General features: G+C 45.1%; 1 protein-coding gene across 1 annotated transcript; it reads left to right on the top strand.

The window, feature by feature from the left end:
- The first annotated feature begins 8,959 nt into the window (after nucleotides 1-8,959).
- Nucleotides 8,960-19,219, top strand: LOC114588196 (selenide, water dikinase 2-like). Its single transcript, XM_028713204.2, has 8 exons — nucleotides 8,960-9,285; nucleotides 10,466-10,569; nucleotides 10,716-10,823; nucleotides 11,634-11,788; nucleotides 12,823-12,913; nucleotides 14,136-14,235; nucleotides 18,184-18,396; nucleotides 18,491-19,219. The coding sequence occupies exons 1-8, from the start codon at nucleotides 8,997-8,999 to the stop codon at nucleotides 18,718-18,720; spliced, it is 1,290 nt and encodes a 429-aa protein (XP_028569037.1). The 5' UTR covers nucleotides 8,960-8,996; the 3' UTR covers nucleotides 18,721-19,219.
- The last annotated feature ends 41 nt before the right edge of the window (nucleotides 19,220-19,260 follow it).

Genomic DNA, 19,260 nt, shown 5'->3' with positions numbered 1-19,260 from the left:
TGTATTGATTTCTGCAATGTCTGCATTGTGATATACTGCAGGCTTGCTCAATAGTTCTTCCATAAGGTCTTAGAGGATCTTTATTTATTTATTTATTTATTTACGGCTATTAGCCCATAAATCTTAGAGGATCACAAGTGTGTTGAACCAAAGGTGAACTGTTCCAGAAGCTTTTCTAATGCCATCTTGGTAGTCAATATAATTCCAACATTAATTGGTAGTTGTTGTAGCAATGAGCTCATATGTGTTTATATTTACTGGCTTTGATATACACTAATTGGCTTGCTTTGATGCTATCCTTACCTGTGGACTTGGTGTAGGAATAACGAGGGCGACAAAAGGTTGGATGCAAGTGAGCTGTGCAGGAGCAAGCTGAAAGGCCAGCCTTGTGGAGCCTCTTTTTATTGGAAAAAGAGGTAGTAAAACCACTCTGAACTTTAATATATTCCATCTAAACACATTCTGAGCATTAGCAGGTGTTTCCCATAGGCGTTGTGAAAGTGGATTGTGTCTGTGTTCCTTGTTATGCTTTAGCCAAGCGTTCTGTCTAGTAAACAGATCATATGAAAGGACAAAAGGTCAGGGGTAAAACCCTGTCTACTTGCCAAGAGGCCACAAGTTCATGGAGCGTGGGTGCAAGGCTCCTTGACACGCTGTGGCATGCCAGGTGTGGGGTGTGCCTCAGCACAAGCAGAGCCTTACCTCCATAGCTCCAATAGGCCATTACTGTATAAAGGACATGGAGCCTGCTATTGCTACAAAGGTGTTAGGCTTTTGTGAACTCCAAGTTTGCGCACTATGAAAAGATACTTGCTACAGTGAGAAAGGGAAGGAGTGATGCCCAGCAGATTGCCAGACAATGTGCTGACTACTGGCTAAAGCTGTGTCTGAGCATTCAACTTGCTGCTAACACCGGCAACACTTGCAAAAAGTACAATGAAGAAAGCCTTTGGACCAATTGTCCAAAACACTGCACTGCTGAAAACCATGTCTGGAGAGATCATCACAGACTGCAGCAAGCAGATGAAGCAATGGGCAGAGCACTACCAATAACTGTCCTTGCAGAGAAACATGGTCTCTGACACAGCAGTCGACAGTATCCTGTCTTGGAAGAGCAAGGTGCTCCCCCACTCTCAAGGAACTGAAGAATGCCATCAAATCTCAGGCATGCAGTAATGTCCCAGGACAGGACAGAATCCCAACAGAAAGCTACTTTTAAATCCTCCCTCATCACACACCGCCACAGTGTTGGGAATAAGGTCCCATGGCACAAGACATGCGCTACTAAAGCATCATGACCCTCTGCAAGAACAAAGGTGACCATCATGGCTATACAACCCATGTAGTTCTCAACAAATCACAGTCACTCGCTGACAGGGTCTATCCTGTGTCACAATACGGTTTTAGAGCTCAGAGGTCAACAGTTGACCTGATCTTCTCACTGTGTCAGCTGCAGGAGAAATGCCAAGAACAGAGACACCCTTTCATATATTGCCTTCATAGATCTGATGAAGGCCTTTGATCTCATCAGCTGAAAAGGACTCGTCACACTGCTCAACAAGATAGGTTGCCCACCTAAGCTTCACAAGAGGATTGTGTCCTTCCACAAGAGCATGTGTAGCACTGTCCAATATGACAGCTCAACCTCAGATGCCCTCCCTATAAAAAATGCTATGAAACAGGGCTGTGTTCTCACCCCAACTCTTTTTGCCATATTATTGTCGCTGTTGATGTCCTATGCCTTCAGCTTGACTGAAAATGGTGTGTACACCATTCAAGGAACAACTGGGTTCTGTTCAACCTAGCACAGTTCCATGCCAAGACTAAAGTGTGGCACATTCTTATCTGAGAGATATTGTTTACAGATAAAGATGTTGGCTATTTGCAGTATGGTAGCGCAGTGGAAAGCTTGCTGGGGAGATCATGCATTAAAAAGAAAAGGACTCAAAAATAACTTAAACAAGATTTTAATAAGAAAAACAAAAACTCCATTTACACTAAATACACCAACAACCAAACCAGACCCAACCACCAACCCACCCCCCAGGGTAATGGGAGAGCTAGGTGCTGCTCCTTATATACTACACCCAAATGCTGACACACCTTAATCAAATACAACTCAGCAGCACCTGCTATGTCTCACAGCTGTAAAGCTGGGTCTCGTTATCTTGCTCTGGCCCCTTAAAGACATACACATTGAGTGGAACAATGATGAACCTTTACATTTAAATAAACCATTCAACATTTCCCCTGCGGTTCATCATTGTGGAACAAAAACATAAAGCATACTTAGTACATGTCTTTCATGTGTAACCTTTGGAAGTGCTTTAGTAAAAATGTCCGCAATTTGACTGTCACCTGGAACATATTTAAATACAACCATTTCATCAGCAATTAGTTTCTTTACAAATTCTAAACGTAACCTTAAGACTCTAGTGTGTTGCATATTGGTCTCTGAACACAGGATAGCGAGTCCACTCTGGGAATCAAGGTAAACTTTTACTGGTAGTGTTACTTGCATCTGAAGGTCTGCAAATACTTGCAGATACCATTCTACATCACGAGTGGCCTGAACGCATGCACATAATTCACTCTCTGTTGTGGAGAGACAAATAATGGTTTGTGTCTGGGACTTCCATTCAAATGGACAACCGTTATAACAAAACACCATACCAGACACGCCCCTGCAATTATTTTGTTCCACTGTATGAGATGCATCGCAGAAAATTTCAAAACCTTTGTCAATACATATTGTAAACTGCAACCTATAATGTTTGGTGTGTTTAAGGTACATTAACACTCTCTTAAGAGCAGAGAAACATTGTGTAGTAGGCTTTTCCACATTGTGATGCATCTTTTAACAAAAGCTTAACTGTTTCATATTTTACACTTGGTGAATAACACAAATCATAATCTTCACCTGTAATTTGTTGAAAACCCCTAGCAACTAATCTTGCTTTGTACCTTACAACTTCATTTTTGTCATTCATTTTAACTCTATAAACCCATTTTGAATCAATAAGTCTCATATCTGGGGTTTGTGGTACAAGAGACCAAGTGTTATGCTCTTTTAAAGAAGCTATCTCAGAGTTCATAGCTTTATACCAATTTGCAGCTTGTTGCTTAGGTAATTTCTGAACATCATTGTAGCTTTTTGGCTCAAAAACTGCCTTATTGGCATACACAGTATTAAAATGTTCATCTGCAAATCGTTGTGGCTTCTGCCTCTTTCTATCTGAACGTCTCAGTTCGGAAGGAGAGTCAGACTCAGACTTAATAGGACTAAGTGAACCACTAGTTTCAGGTTGTAAACCATCATTGTCAGACTGAAGAGATGCCTGTGGGCTAAGCTCACGGTCAGAAAAATCAAGAGAATCTAACCTCCCCTCAGGTGCCTGTGACTTTAAATCATCAAACAAATTATCAGATTCAACAGGCTTTTTGTCTTTTTCTATTAATTCAGAAGCACCATTCCCTGCTACTGCTGCTGCTGCTGCTGCTTCCTCTTCTTCCTCAGTATTATCTATACCATCAGTATCTTGGAAGACAGCAACTCCAGTCCAATTTACAGTTTGTATCATGCTTCTGGTAATATGAAATTTGCCAGTTGCTGGTATGTAAATTCTGTACGCCCCCTGCTGGTAGCCCATTAATTTTCCCTGGACACTACGTTCACCCAATTTCTGCTTAGCGGGATAATGCATAATTACATCTGAACCCCAAATGCGTAGGTATTTCAGATTAGGGCGTTTTTTAAACAGCTTCTCATAGGGGGTGACATCTAAACCAGAATAACTGCGATTTCTAACATAACAAAACGCATTAAGCGCTTCAGCCCAAAAGTCTTTGGGCAGATTAGCATCGTGCAGATACGTTTTAACCCCTGCCTGTAGGTCACGCTGCACAACTTCAACAAGCCCATTTTGCCAGGGACTTCGGGGGCAAGATAACTCATGAGTAGTCCCCTGCGCTTCCAGGAATTTCTCAAAATCCTCAGAAACAAATTCCCCACCCCGGTCAGAAAACAGGTTCTTAATTGGTTTGTTAAAGTGCGTTTTTACCCAGTTGCAAAACATTTTGTACTTCTCAAATGCTTGGGACTTCTCAGCTATTGCATAAGTCCAACAATATCTACTATACTGGTCTATCAGAGTAAGCCAGTACTTAGAACCTCCTAATGATGGTGGGAGTGGCCCAACTAAATCACAATGTACACGCTCAAATGGCTCAGTTACTTTCCTATCTGAGCACTTACCCTTGTGTGCAACCTTAATCTTATTCTTGCAACAGGATAGACATTGCATAAAGAATTTACATGGTTTTAGGTTGAGGCCATTAACAATATTCTTTGTCTTAATTACATCAGCAAAATTCAGGTGTCCCAGAATTCTGTGCGCCTCATGGGCACACCCAGAATGAGGCCTTACATTCCTCAACCCCTGGCTTGACTGTGCTGCTCTGCAATTTATAGGCAATTGTGAGTAGGTGCGAAAATACAGTCTATATAAACCATCAGATTCCCGGGCATACAATAGACGTTTGTTCCCATCGAAAAACTCACACATTGACTTTAAGAAACGCACAGTTATGCCTTGACGAGCAAAGCACCTTACTGACAATAAATTGTCCACTGACGGGCAGTAAATGCAGTTCGCTATTATAATGTTTAAAGAGTCAAGTTTAACGGTACCCCTGCCAAGCGACTGCAAGACTTGTGAATTGGCTAAATGTACATTACCAATTTCCTCTTCGAAAGAAAGAAACAAACTTTGATCGTTGCAAACGTGCTGAGATGCTCCTGAGTCGATAATAAAAGAATTCCACTTGGCACCTTTAATTCTTTTACGATCTGTTGTCCGAGCATGAAAAGCTCGCGGCTCGTTTCTGTCTTTATGGTGCAATGTTGGCTGCTGAGATGACAACCGTGACTGACGAACAGAAGCAGGCTTGGGAGTACTTTGCTTTCTTTTGGATCTGCAGTCCTTTGCAAAATGTCCTTGCTTATTGCAGAACCAACAACGCTTGACAGCTTTAAATGCAGTCGTATCACCACAAGTTTGCATATGGCGTTCCTCATTATTTCTGGAAATAGGAGTGCTTATGGCACAAGCCTCCCTTCTATCCAACTCGCCCATTAATCTTGCCGTTACCCCTTCCACAGTTAATTGTGCTGGTGGAACGGCAGATATCTGGCTACCTATACCATCGAAGTCCTCATTAAGGGAACAAAGTATGATAAAAACATACTGAATATCAGGTATGTCCATGTCCCTTTGAATTAATTCACCGTGTATTGCCTCCAGACGTCTCAAGTGTGCTGCCAAATCACCACCAGGCTGCAACTTCGTCTGGTACAACTGCTTGAAAAATGTCAATGCAGATGCTGACTCTTTTCTAACATGCACTGCTGCAAGACTGTCCCACATTTCTTTGGCAGTTTTCTTATTTCTTATATAGACTACTTGCTGGTCGCTGACTGCCAAATTAATTATCGCCCTGGCTTTTGCATCTCCTTTCGACCAAGCATTAGTCACAGGGTCAGGAGGGTCATCAGTTACATAGGTCCATACTTCTCTAGAGGTCAAAAGCGCCTCCACCCGAAAAGACCATAAACTATAGTTCTCATCTGTCAGCTGTGGGAAGACCAGAGCCTTCTCAGCTTCAGGAACCCGGTCAACCATTCTGGAACTCTTCCAGACCCACAAAAACTACGCTAACAGGAGAAGGAGTTTTCAAACCTTTCTCAGAGTCCAAAAATATGCAGTCATCCACTCAGCAGCTGGGCCCATAACCAAAGATGTTGGCTATTTGCAGTATGGTAGCGCAGCGGAAAGCTTGCTGGGGAGATCATGCATTAAAAAGAAAAGGACTCAAAAATAACTTAAACAAGGTTTTAATAAGAAAAACAAAAACTCCATTTACACTAAATACATCAACAACCAAACCAGACCCAACCACCAACCCACCCCCCAGGGTAATGGGAGAGCTAGGTGCTGCTCCTTATATACTACACCCAAATGCTGACACACCTTAATCAAATACAACTCAGCAGCACCTGCTATGTTTCACAGCTGTAAAGCTGGGTCTCGTTATCTTGCTCTGGCCCTTGCTCTGGCCCCTTAAAGACATACACATTGAGTGGAACAATGATGAACCTTTACATTTAAATAAACCATTCAACAGACGCAGCCTTGACAGAACACACAGAGGCGGGTCTACAGAGACCCATCAACTATTTTGCCCAAGCCTGCAGGGAATTTGGTCTCACCATCAGCCTTACAGTAACTTAGGTCAAGACAGCACCAGCACTCCACATCTGAGGTGGTAGATAATTTTGTTGAACTGGGTTCCTCTCCATTAGCAACCTCTTCGTCAGTGCTGAGCTGGACCAGTGTATTGGCAAGGCAGCTACAGCAATAGCCCACCTCTCCAAAAGGGTACGGGAGAATGTGATAGAAGTGAGTCATGGGCAACTTACAATCATCAGGAGTAAGACCTCAATGCCTTGTGCATGCACTGAGTCAGGAAGATTTTGGGTATCTCATGGCAGGACAGTTTTTCAAACAAAGATGTGCTCTCCCAAATGCATATTCCCAGCCTGTTCACTCCCCCATCTCAGCAACATCTACACTGACTTGGTCATGTCCACAGAATGGAAGATGGCAGGACCCATAGGAGCCTAGGGGCCGAGGTCCCTTCGCTCCCCCCAATAAAATGTTTAAGGGGTCTGCCCCCCCAAGTTGAGGGAAATGGTGGGTGTGTGCCATGTCATGTGATCAGTTATGTGGGTATTGGCACAGCTGGCAGGACCCCCAAGGACATGCTCTCCAGGGAAAGCTGGCTTCTGGCACCAGGCCCATTGGCAGACCAACTCTGTGTTACAAAAATGTCTGCAAACATGACATGAATGCGACAACATCAACCCCACCTTGTGGGAATCCGTTGCAGATGACTGCAGTGCTTGGAGACAGATGGTCAAGTTGTGTATCTATAGCAGTGACCAGAGGAAGAATGACCGCTGGGAGGAGTGTAGGGCTGGGCCATAACTGCTTTTGAACATTGTAATATACCACCAGCTAAACACCCTAATATGGAGGTATATTACGATGTTGGAAAGGAGCCAGTGTCAAAGCAGTGGCATGAGGCAGGCACTTGAATGCTGCGTTCGCATGTCTAACTCACCCACTGCCTTGACATGGCGGGGGGGGGGGCAAGTGAGCTGCCTCTCCCTCCTGGGAGGAAGACGTAGCCCACTCACGCCTCCCCCCGCCTGTGCCAAGGCAGTGGTGGCAACCAAAACAGCAAATGCCACTGCCTTGACAGGTGAGGGGGACTGGCGAGGCTCAGCTGGGGGGCAGGATGGCAACCAGCGGCGGGTTGGGGGCTCCGTAAAACTGCTTGGCTGAAGCAAGGGCAGTGGCGCACTCTTCAGCCAAGCAGTTTAAGGACGTGAAGGAGGAACAAAATGTATACAACTTGTTTCTCCCTCTGCCAATATGAGAGGCAGATCCCGATGGTGGTTTCACTCAGGGGCTTATCGGGGGTGAAACTGGAACCGCTCCCGAGTCCCTCTGCCTCCAGCACTCAACTGCAGCTTGTTTCTCCCTCGGCGTGCTATACTCTGGTAGCAGAGGGGCTCAGGAGGTGGCAATATAAATCCGCCAGGCCTAGAGGAGTGCAGAGAGAAATGCCATGGTGAATCTGTAGCAGCACAACGGGACGCCTTCATCTGTCCCAGTTGCAACAAAACATGTATCTCCCATATCATTCTCTACAACTATACAGGAGCTGTTGTCTTTGTCTATGGAGTTTAGTTAGTTTAGGTCCATATAGTTAAAGCTATGGTTTTCCCAGTAGTGATGTATGGAAGTGAGAGCTGGACCAGAAAGAAGGCTGATCACCGAAGAATTGATGCTTTTGAATTCTGGTGCTGGAGGCGACTCTTGAGAGTCCCATGGACTGCAAGAAGATCAAACATATCAATTCTTCAGGAAATCAGCCCTGAGTGCTCACTGGAAGGACAGATCGTGAAGCTGGGGCTCCAAGACTTTGGCCACCTCATGAGAAGAGAAGACTCCCTGGAAAAGACCCTCATGTTGGGAAAGATGGAGGGCACAAGGAGAAGGGGACGACAGACGACAAGATGGTTGGACAGTGTTCTTGAAGCTACGAACATGAGGCAGTGGAAGACAAGAGTGCCTGGCGTGCTCTGGTCCATGGGGTCACAAAGAGTTGGACACGACTAAAGACTAAACAACAATAATACAGGAGCTGCAACCTTACAAGAGTCTGACTTCGCCCCCAAAGGCTCACTCTTCCACTGTCTCCTGAGACAGACAGATGCAAACCAGTATTATCCTAAAACCTTTCACCTATTCATGCAGAGCAGATGCTCTGCCACTGAGGTAGAACTTACCCTTATTTATGTGCTACTCAGTGGCTATGCAATTTATGTACAAAGAAGAGCCCTGTTGGAACAAACCCAGGGCCTTTCACACCCAGCATCGCTTCCTATTGTAGCCAACTCAATGTGTTCCAGGACATGAGAAGAGCAGCCATCTCCCCACCCGTGCCTTCATTTCCGGGCACTGGACGCGTCCCTTTGGGGGGGGGGGGGTGAGGCGGCTGGGCTCCCGCTCGGTGCCATCTGGCAGGTGCGCCTCCCGAGGCCTGAGGAGAGAGGGGCCGAGGGACACATTTCAGAAGAGGCAGCAGCATTCTAGGGCCCGTGAGGGCAGCGCAGCGATTGCCCGATTCTGGCGCCGCGGGGACCGGGCGGCCCAGCGAGGCGGAGCAGCTCCAGCCCCGGACGGCCACTTCCCGCCCTCACGCCGCCCGCCCCGCCCCTCATTGGAACGGAGCCGGAAGCAGCGGGCAGAGCGGCGGGGCGCCTGCGCGGGAGTGCGGCCCTCGCGAGAGCTCCCAGAGGCCGCCCGGCGTTCCCGCCCTTTCTCCTCAGCCCGCCCAACGGCCGCCCTCTCCCTCGGCAAGGCGTCATGGCGGCGCTGGCAGGCTCCCCCTCGGCCGGCCTTCCTTCTCTGGCCGCGGCGGCGGCGGCGGCCGCCCCCAGCCCCGTGGGCCCGCCGGGCTACCGGCCCTTCGAGCCCGAGGCGCTGGGGCTCAGCCCGGGCTGGCGGCTCACCAGCTACGGGGAGCTGCGCGGCTGAGGCTGCAAAGTCCCTCAGGAGACGCTGCTCAGGCTCCTGGAGGGACTCGGCGGGGCCCGCGCGGGAGAGGCGGGCGCCGGGGAGGCGGCTGCCGTCGGCGGGGCCCCCCGGACCCTCGGTGAGGCTGGGCGCGCGAGGGGGAGGCCGCGGGAGGAGGCGGGCGAGCCCCGAAGGGGGAGGCCCAGGTTGCGCGGGTGGGAGGCGCTTTTCGGATTTTCTCCGTTTAAATCAATGCCCCGTATCCCGCAGCGGGGTAGCTTGCTGATGCGGGAGAAAGGCTCTGGCCCTCCGTAGACTTCTCCCCCCTGTTCTGTTTTTCTACTCGTATATGTCGTTTTCTTAACGTAGGGGAGTTTTAAAAGTCTCACCTTCACCAGAAGCTCTAAGCTGAATTTGCCTCCCCCACTCCAAAAAAATCACATGTAATTAACGCTGCAACAATATAATGTGGAAACTGCGTTAAACACTTAAGACCACTTAAGTATTCAATTACAAGTACTGTATAATTCCTTCCGTACAAAAGTCCATTCTACAGTGGTACCTTGGTTCTCAAACAGCCTAGGTCATGAACAACTTAGAACCCGAATGTTGCAAACCCGGAAGTGAGCGTTCCAGTTCTGGAAATATTTTAGTGTTGTGCTTCCATTTTTAGAGAGATTGCACTGATTGGGGCAGTGGGGAGAAGCCCCCTGGCAGCGCTCTGAAGCCCAGCTGCTTTGACCTGAGAGAGAGAGAGATCTTGAAAGATCATGCTGGTTGGGGCAGTGGGGAGAAGCGTTTTAGGGGTAGTTTTTCAACAGCCTGGAACCGATTAATCCATTTTGCATTACTTTCTATGGGAGAGCACGCCTTGGTTTTGGAATGGACTTCCGGAACAGATTAAGTTCAAGAACCAAGGTACTACTGTAGTAGTAATAATAATAATAATTTATTTGTACCCCACCCATCTGGCTGGGTTTCCCCAGCCACTCTGGGCGGCTTCCACAAAGACCAAAAATACACTAAGATTTCTTCTGAATGTCAGGTAGTTGTTTATCTCAATCTTTGGGCTCTAGGACATTATTCCTCATTTGGCTGCATTTGTAGACCTGGGCTGAAGATAGGGCTGTTCTGACTACCTAAAACAGTGATGGCCAAACTTGACCCTCCAGCTGTTTTGGGACTACAACTCCCATCATCCCTAGCTAACAGGACCAGTGGTCAGAGATCACAGAGGTCATTGACCTAAAACAAGTAGGTGTTTCGGGTGGGAATACTTCTAAAGGTGCTGATGTGCTTGGGGTCCCTTCTCTCCACAGGCATCGGAATGGACTCCTGTGTGATTCCATTGAGGCATGGGGGTCTCTCCCTTGTACAGACCACAGACTTCTTTTATCCACTAGTGGAGGACCCGTATATGATGGTGAGCAGGCTTGACTGGATAAAAAAGAATTAGCCATGTTTGTAATGGAACATGGTACATTTGTGATGTGAGACAGTTCATGAGGACAGTTGCCTTGTGTGTCATCTTCCTCATTCTATATCTTTTGCTGCATGTGTCTGATCTAGGGCCGCATTGCCTGTGCTAACGTGCTGAGTGACCTCTACGCCATGGGCATCACAGAATGTGACAACATGCTTATGCTTCTGAGTGTAAGCCAGAAAATGACTGAGGAGGTGAGAAGTATAATTGATAATTTTGTCTCTAGAAATACATTTTACTTAAATAATAGGAAAAATGAATATTTTAATGTACAATTTTTTTGACATAATTATGGTAGGTAATTATGGCACAAGTGGATTTCAGAAAAGGAACTTCTTTGTCTGGCTTCACCTGCAGAGCTTTGGTTTGTTTCAGCCTGGCTACAGTCTGGAAATAGATACCTTTGAACGTTTTAAGGCAAATAATTTATAGAGCACATACCTCACTTGTCAGAGGTCTAAGGTTCAATCCCTGGCAGCCCCAGCTAAATAATTGGGTAATGGGTGATGTGTATTATCCCTGCCTGATACTTAGGAGAGCCACTGCCAGTTAAAGTAGGATTTAAGTGAATGATTATTTGCAAGGAATAAGATCAGAAACCTAGTTCAGACATGTCAAACTGTAGTTTGTGTTGACCATAATTCTGGCTTCCAGGCAAAAAGGTTAAACCATGCTTTATTTAGGTTTTCCATTGGCAGTCTTGTTTCTGTGATGTTCACCAGAGATGGTGACTTGTCGGCTCATTTATCACACCAAACAATGGCTGGCCATTTGCAAATATTTGCTTGTCAACCTGGGCATCATAAAAACCTATAGTTTAGCTTCCTTAACAATGGCTTTGTTTGGTGCTTGAAATGTGATTGCATGACACTTCACAGAGTAAGTGCTTTATAGACCCTGCCTTTCTGTGAAACATACAGGTAGGAAACAGTCCTTAGTATCCCTGACCCAGCTTTCCACATCAGTCTTGATTTTCTGAATCCTTTATTTTATCCTTCACCCAGGAGCGGGAGAAAATAATGCCACTGATAATCAAGGGCTTTCGGGATGCAGCAGAAGATGGTGGCACCTCAGTAACTGGTGGGCAGACTGTCCTGAATCCTTGGATTATTGTTGGAGGAGTTGCAACAGTTGTATGCCAGCCCAATGAGTTCATCATGTGAGTAAATGCATCTCATTGGGAGAGACCTGATTTGAAAATGCATGCCATAGATGTATTTACAAGAGAGGTAATTGTGTTGCAATCTTAACAGCTGAAAGGTTTAGAGGATGCTTGCTAGACATTGGGATCACTGAATCAAATAATGAAATGGTAGAGTTGAGCTAGGGATTGCCCATGCCACTTTAGAGCAAAAACAGTAGGGTTGGGGGCTGGCAAATCCTCTTTAACTATTCCAGGACTAACAATATTGCTGCTTGGGCTGTCACAGTGATCATAAAGTCATGTGGAAGATGAGACTATAGTAATGTACATAATGCTCTGAAGACAAATGATCCAGTCTGTGATTCAGATAACCAGTGCTGGCTTTGTAAGCTGCCTGTATGCAAGTTTATTTTGGGACCATATTAATGCTTCCTCAGCCATGATTTGATGGTTGAGGCAGCAGCTGACCTGGCATTACATTACTGAGACTTGGTGGAGTTGCTGGGTGGTGTTGTCTCTTTCAGCTCTTTCAGACTTAACAGGGTTGAAGGTTGCCATGGTCGGCAGCAAGGATGGGGAACCAGAGGTCATATTTGGTCTCCCAGGCCGTTTTCCTCCAAACTATGGCCACTTGCTGCACACTTGATGTCACATTTGTCATTGTGTGTGTTGCAGGAAGAGATGCAGCTAGATCCTGTGACATAAAATAAAATTGAACTCCTGAGTATCAGTTTAGTTCAATTCTGCTTAGTCACTGTCTCCTCCCATCCCCACAGGCTAATTTTGACAGGTTGGCTGGACCATACACCATTCAAAGTTGGCCTGTAGGGCAGAGGGAACTAAAGATTTTGCCTGCTAGGACAAGAAGGTTCCCCCTCTCCCAATCTATCGGAAAGCTGTCTCTTGTTCCTGACGTGGGTAGATAAACTTTGGACCCAGGTTTAGACACCACACTAAGAACTCTTTAAGAACTCTGTTATGGACAGGCTATAACTGCTAAACATAAACAAGTAGGTCTGAGTGTGAGCTCCTGTTTCTTATGATTTTAGGCCAGACAGTGCTGTTCCAGGGGATGTTCTTGTGTTGACTAAACCACTGGGGACTCAAGTGGCTGTAAATGCTCATCAGTGGCTAGATAATGTAAGTGCTCATCTGTGGGAAACCTTGCGCATCCATTTTTATTCCTCTATCTATCTATCTATCTATCTGCAGGGGATCCTCTTGTATGCATAGTTTTAATAAGCTGGGAGGAACAAGGGGCATGTGGTTGGATGCATTCCTTGCCCCAGCACCTTGTCCAGATGAGCTCCTTGCTTAAGGTGAAAGTGATCCCACAAAACACACACCAAAGTTGATATCACACCAAAGTTGAATGACTTTATCCTCAAAGTGCATAGCCAGTTGGTCACAGGGGGTCTTCGAATGCTTCTCCACACTGGGAGTCAGTAACCTCCAGACCATTTGAAATAACTCCATTGGCTAGCTACCAGAGGAGACAATGTGAGCTGCAAAGAGAGCCTGTTTTGCAGCTCACACTGCCACATAGTAGGCACAATCGTGTGTTTTTACCAGTGTTTGGTCAGCTTCAGAATGAGACGTGCATCACTTGCACTCCAGTCTTTGTCCAGCTTGTTTCATAATCCGGATCTCCTCAGAGTACCAAGGAGCTGCTTGGGCTACAAAATGCCAGTGTGGATGTACAAAAACCACCTGTTTCAAAAGCAAGACCAGGACTTTGACAGGGTCACCAGCTTTGTCCATGGAAAATCACAGAGCATTCAGGAACCTGATTTCATCAGTCTTTGAGGACAGGCTACCTGAATTGGCCCACCACCCTTACAGGGAGAAATGCCACCGTGAGTCTAAACTTAACCTGATAATGGTCTGACCATGACATGGGAATGCATTGTATTCCCTCTATCTTCAGTCCATCCCTCATATCACTTGGGGGCAAAGATCACATGGGGTGTGCCACACCTGGTGTGTTGGACCGATAACTACCTGAGAGGGATCCATGGTTGTCATGGAGGCCACAAAGTTTCGAGCTGGCCTGATAGCAGCCTCCGTGTGGATCTTGAAATCACTCAAGATTATCATTTTAGTATCCCCAAGACTACATCTGCCAGCTAGATCAGGGCTACTGCTGGACAACAGGGCAATCAGCACCCTCCATCTGCCTCTCTCTGGCCCAATACAAGGAGTAGATTCCCTAAGCACATTCCAAAGTCAAGAGGCTTCCTGATCAAGGAGATGGTGCTATTATAGACATGTTGCATTATACTAACTTGAGACCCCTGAATTTGTTAGTGAGAAATGCAGCCTCAAAACAATTTCTTAACATACTACTACTTTTCCATTTCAGCCAGAACGGTGGAATAAAATTAAGCTGGTGGTCTCCAGAGAAGATGTTGAACTGGCATATCAGGAAGCCATGTTCAGTATGGCCATGTTGAACAGGACAGGTATGGGTGGGGTGGGGTTTGACTTGTTCTTCATTTATAAGGCAAAGGATTGACACCACTGTGGCAGCAAATGCAATTATTATTATTTTAAAAAACCAGGATACTGTACCCATAGTTGTACTGGAGACCTCCTACATGTCATCTAGAACACAAAGGTTTTTGATTGTTTTGGAAAACACATGGTCCACCTAGAGTTCCTCATATTGAGGCAGAAGGTGGGATAGAAATATTCGAAATAAATCTTGAAAGTCTGCCCATGTACTTCTCAAGTTCTTGGGGCATTTGAGTCCCAGGACCTTCTGAATTCTTCTAATCTTCATCTTTTAACCTTCATCTTTAAAGGAGAAAATGTGTTGAAATATGGAATGTCTTGTTTTATGTACAAGAATAATTTTAATTTTTTTACATATCAGTTGATTAGTATTTCTCATCACAAAAAGCTACCATTGGGATGAAAGTAATAAAGCTCAGGTGATTTAAGATTCCGTCTGCAGATATGTGTGCAGATTAGACCTGGGTGATTTTTCAATATATCGTTCAAAATCGATTAGGAAGTTCACATCACGATAACGTTCATAAAATGTTACCTGGCAAACATCGTGAATTTGAGAAAACCCGTGTGCTTCTTAGTGCTTCCAGTGCCTCCTACAGAAGCAGCAAGCAACTCACAAGAGCAGGCGTAGCAGCTATCACTATGTTTCAATTCTGCAGCGAGCCCCAGCTCAGCTCCACTGCCTCTGCAGGTGACGATTATGAAAGTAGCTGGGAAACCAGCAGCAGCAGCAACTTAAAAAACTAGGTTCTGCTTGCTTAAAGTAGGCTAGTACCCAGGCTGGTAGGTGTGGTTTGCAGAGATGCTGGTCTGAGCTGGCTTGGGGATTCTTGCTGGAAGCCCCCTTTCCCCTCTCCTTACCCAGTGAAAGAACAAACAGGGTTGTTTTCTTCAGAGTAAGAACAAAAAAGGTTGCCCTGTTATTTAAGTCTTTCTTTACTCCCCTGCGCATGTGTGCCTGAAGCGGCTCTCTCCCCTCTGATGCCTTTACTGCCGGTCTCTCCTTCTGCCACTCTGTGTGTGCGTGCGTGCGTGCGCGCACTGCAAAGCCTTTCTCCCCTCCTTTATGCCTTTACTACCCATCTGAGGCTGGGAGCAGTACATTTCCCCATGTAAAAGAAAGAACAAAAAACCAAGTTGCCCTGTTAAGGCTCTCTCTATTCCCTTCTCCCCTTCTGCGCTGTGTGTGCGCGTGTGCATGCGCATGCCTTTCTCTCCCCTCCCATTACTACTGTCTGAGGCTTTGATGCAGCCCCTTCTCCCCCGCTCCCATGAAAGTAAGAACAAAAAAAAAGTTGTTGTGTAAGACATAGTTGGTTCACCCTAAATAGCTTCCCTCATATGAAAAAGGCTTTTTTTTTAATTTAAAGGATGCTATCTCATTGCCCTTCCTCCTTCCCTTTGATAAAAAGGGAGAGAATGGTGTGATGGGGGCCCTTCTGTGACACAATGGGAAGAAATGAAGGGGGAAGATTTAACAGTTGCTGCCTCGTGCTGAAATGGGAGGTTGAGTGTTGTGAGGCAAGAATGATGGGGAGGGTGGGTGCTTGTTGGTAAGGAGTCCAAGCAAATGTATGTCTACTCAGAAGTAAGCTGTACTAAATTCAGTGGGGCTTACTCCCAGGAAAGTAGAAGCAAGTTTAGCTGAACTCAGGAGGGCTTACTCATGCATAGAATTGCAGTTGGCCCTCTGAGTTGGGAAGGAGATGCAACTTGGCACTAGTAAATTACATAAATTACTCTTAAATTAGTAGAAAACAGATTGAATTGTTAATCATATGCAAGTTTAATGTAAATTTTTAATTTGCCCCTAAAACTGCATAGAACATTAATATATTCTCCAGAAATCTTTAATGGTTTGGTTGAAGCATGCTATCATTGAGTTAATTTTCATATAATTATATGCATGAAATTTAGATTATTATTTTTTTGTTGTTCCTATATTTTCCCAGATTAATTGTATTCACTCTGATTCACCACTGTATTTTGGATTGTCCTAGGCCTGAATATTCAAGCCCAAAACCCAAGTCCTGTTTGGATGCATTTTGGCTTGCCTGCTGATGAAAGTGATGATTTAGTGTGTGGTGATTTAGACCCGTAACTTAGTAGCAGTTGCAAGGACATTACCATGTTCGCCTCTACGTAGCTCCATCTTATTTCAGATAATTGTGATGTATTGGTATATTGCAATGTTTAGCTGTATCGTTATATTGAAAACCAGATATTGCCCAGCCCTAGTGCCCTTCAAAATTTGATACTTTTAAACAAAGGGGGAATTGAGTCTATAACTTAATTTGTTGACAGAACTGGATGTACACTAGTGGCCCAAATTGTGGAAACATTTTGGAAAAAGTGTATTTCCGAGGTTTGATGGCTCCTAACACCACCACTTCTTTTTTTTTAGTAATACCATAAAATTATATATCAATGGAAAGATAATTTAACGAAGAATGTAATGCAACAAAGTTTGTTCAGTTATCTGCCAAAAGTTATAGCCAAATAACCAGAAAAAGGAAGCACAGCTTGCTTAGGTTGATATGCAGTAGCTATCCTTCATTTGAATGTAGCAAATGAGCATGAGTGTTTAGAGAGCCAATCAGGTGTCAACTTGTTTGGGCAATGATTCAATCAGGTCACAGTATGAAGAGGTATAAGGAGACTCAGTCACTACAAAATCAGACTGGAAAAGGCAGGAAAAGGTGCACAACAGCAGGTGACAATGGAAGAATTGAGAGACTGTATATGGGACAGAATAAAATCATCTGGGTGTATACAAGATTACATGGTGCAATGTAATGTGAAGTTACAAGTTGAGTGCAAGAACTGTTTGGCACAGACTGCAGGAATACGGTCTAAATGCTAGAATTCCAAGGAAAAAGCCATTGTTATCTCAAACAAAGGTTGAAAAGATCAAACTGGGCTAAAACCCATGTTAACTGGACAGCAGAACAATGGGACAGTGCTATTTGGAGGGATGAGACCCAAATCTCCTTGCTTTTGGTAGTGATGGTATGAAATACATGAGGAGAAGAATCAGAGATTTCCATTCTACTTGCATTGCAAGTACCATGAAACACCCAGTTAAGTGTTATGATCTGGGGCTGTATGACAGCAAAAGGTGTGGGCATAATTTGCATTATTAATGGGAATGTAAATGCCCAATATTACATAACCCAGACCTTAACCCAGTCAAAAAATCTATGGCGCCAACTAAAGAAACTTGTTAGTCAGAAGCAACCCAGCAAGAAAACCCAATAAATGGAGGCAATAATTCAATCTTGGTTTCACATTACAGCTGCAGAACTAAAAAACTTGGTTCACTCCACAGGAAAGTGTTTAAGGCCATAATTAAAGCTAAAGGTTACCCAACTATTAACTGACGTGGTGAGAATTTTTGTATATCTCACTTTTTCTATGTTTCACGTTTCTTCTTTATGACTGCTGTTGTAATAAATAATCCTTCATAAAAGTTATTGCATTACATTCTTCATTAAATTATCTTTCCACTGATATATCATGTTATGGCATTACTCGAAAAAAGTGTTTTCCCTGGAAAGTGGCTTGTAAGGGAGTGCAGCCCTTGGGCTGGAAAGATTTCCATCCTCTTAGACATGAGGCTCTAGGACCTGAGTGGACCCGATTTCCCCATACCGTGATGGGCAGGTATTAATGAAGAATTAATGTACATGGTATATGTAAAGCCAAAGGTTACTGCATCCCTGCTGAGCACATAATGTTGCTACTACCCTTCAGCTGCCTCCTGATGAAGTAGTGATTGGTTCTTGCTGTATTAGGTATAGGCTAGACAGTGGTTGTTTGGAGATTGCTAGCAGCAATTGTGACTGCTACTTTGCCATTACTTCTGCTTTTAAATGTTCATGCTCTTGGTCTTTCAGCTGCCAGCTTGATGCATACTTTCAATGCCCATGCTGCTACAGATATTACAGGCTTTGGTATTCTGGGTCATGCACAGAATTTGGCCAAACAGCAGCGCAGTGAGGTGTCATTTGTCATCCACAATCTGCCTATCCTTGCCAAAATGGCTGCTATTAGCAAAGCGTGTGGCAACCGGTCACGGCTACTACAAGGAACATCCCCCGAGACATCTGGTAAGATCGATAGCCTGCGCTACAGGAGCTGAAGGTGGGGTTGAAGGGAATTTAAACCTGTAAGTGACCTGTAACTTGCTCTCTTACATGGCAGGTGGGCTGCTGATCTGTTTACCCCGAGAGCAGGCTGCTCGCTTCTGCGCAGAGATCAAATCTCCCAAATATGGAGAAGGACACCAAGCCTGGATCATTGGCATTGTGGAGAAGGGCAACCAGACCGCTCGCATCATTGACAAACCCCGTATCATTGAAGTGACACCCCGTGGGGCCAGTGCCTCCCCTCAGGATAATAATTCCAGTGCCAGCCCTGAAGCTGCATCATGAGGTGGCAAAATAGTTTTCTTTTATCCACTGTAGGTTCTGGGATTGAAAAGGGTAGCACCTGAGCCTTTGGATCAGTGTGCAGTTACCTTCTACAGCAAAATGATCCTCAGAACACTATCAGTTGGTGGCTGGTTCCTTCCTGCCATCTGATGTGATCAATTTTAAAGTCATTTCCTGCAAGCAGGTAAATTGCGGACTCTCTTGATTTTGGAGAATATGGTAACTTGAATTATTTATTGGAATAGTTCTGCTTGTTATTGAGCTCTCCCAGCTTTTGGTCAGACTGAGCAGCTGGTCCAAAAGGAGGGTGGGTGACTTAAAAAGCCATTTGGTTGGGCCAGAGGTCTCTCCTCTCGTTATGAAGCACCTCCGTTAAAACCCAATCATGGGCTTGGAGGAGCAGAGGAAACCTGGAGGAGCAGCACCAAGCTCAGCTTCATGGATTGTTCCTTGGGTTGTAAATTATTGGTGATTGAGTTAATAAAGTTGATTTCTACAACTATTGTGGTATTTGGAAGGGTGAAGTACTTACACACTGTT

This window comes from Podarcis muralis, chromosome 17 (assembly GCF_964188315.1).
Source record: "Podarcis muralis chromosome 17, rPodMur119.hap1.1, whole genome shotgun sequence".
NCBI classification, from domain to species: domain Eukaryota; kingdom Metazoa; phylum Chordata; class Lepidosauria; order Squamata; family Lacertidae; genus Podarcis; species Podarcis muralis.
This window is presented reverse-complemented; position numbering and strand designations above follow the sequence as displayed.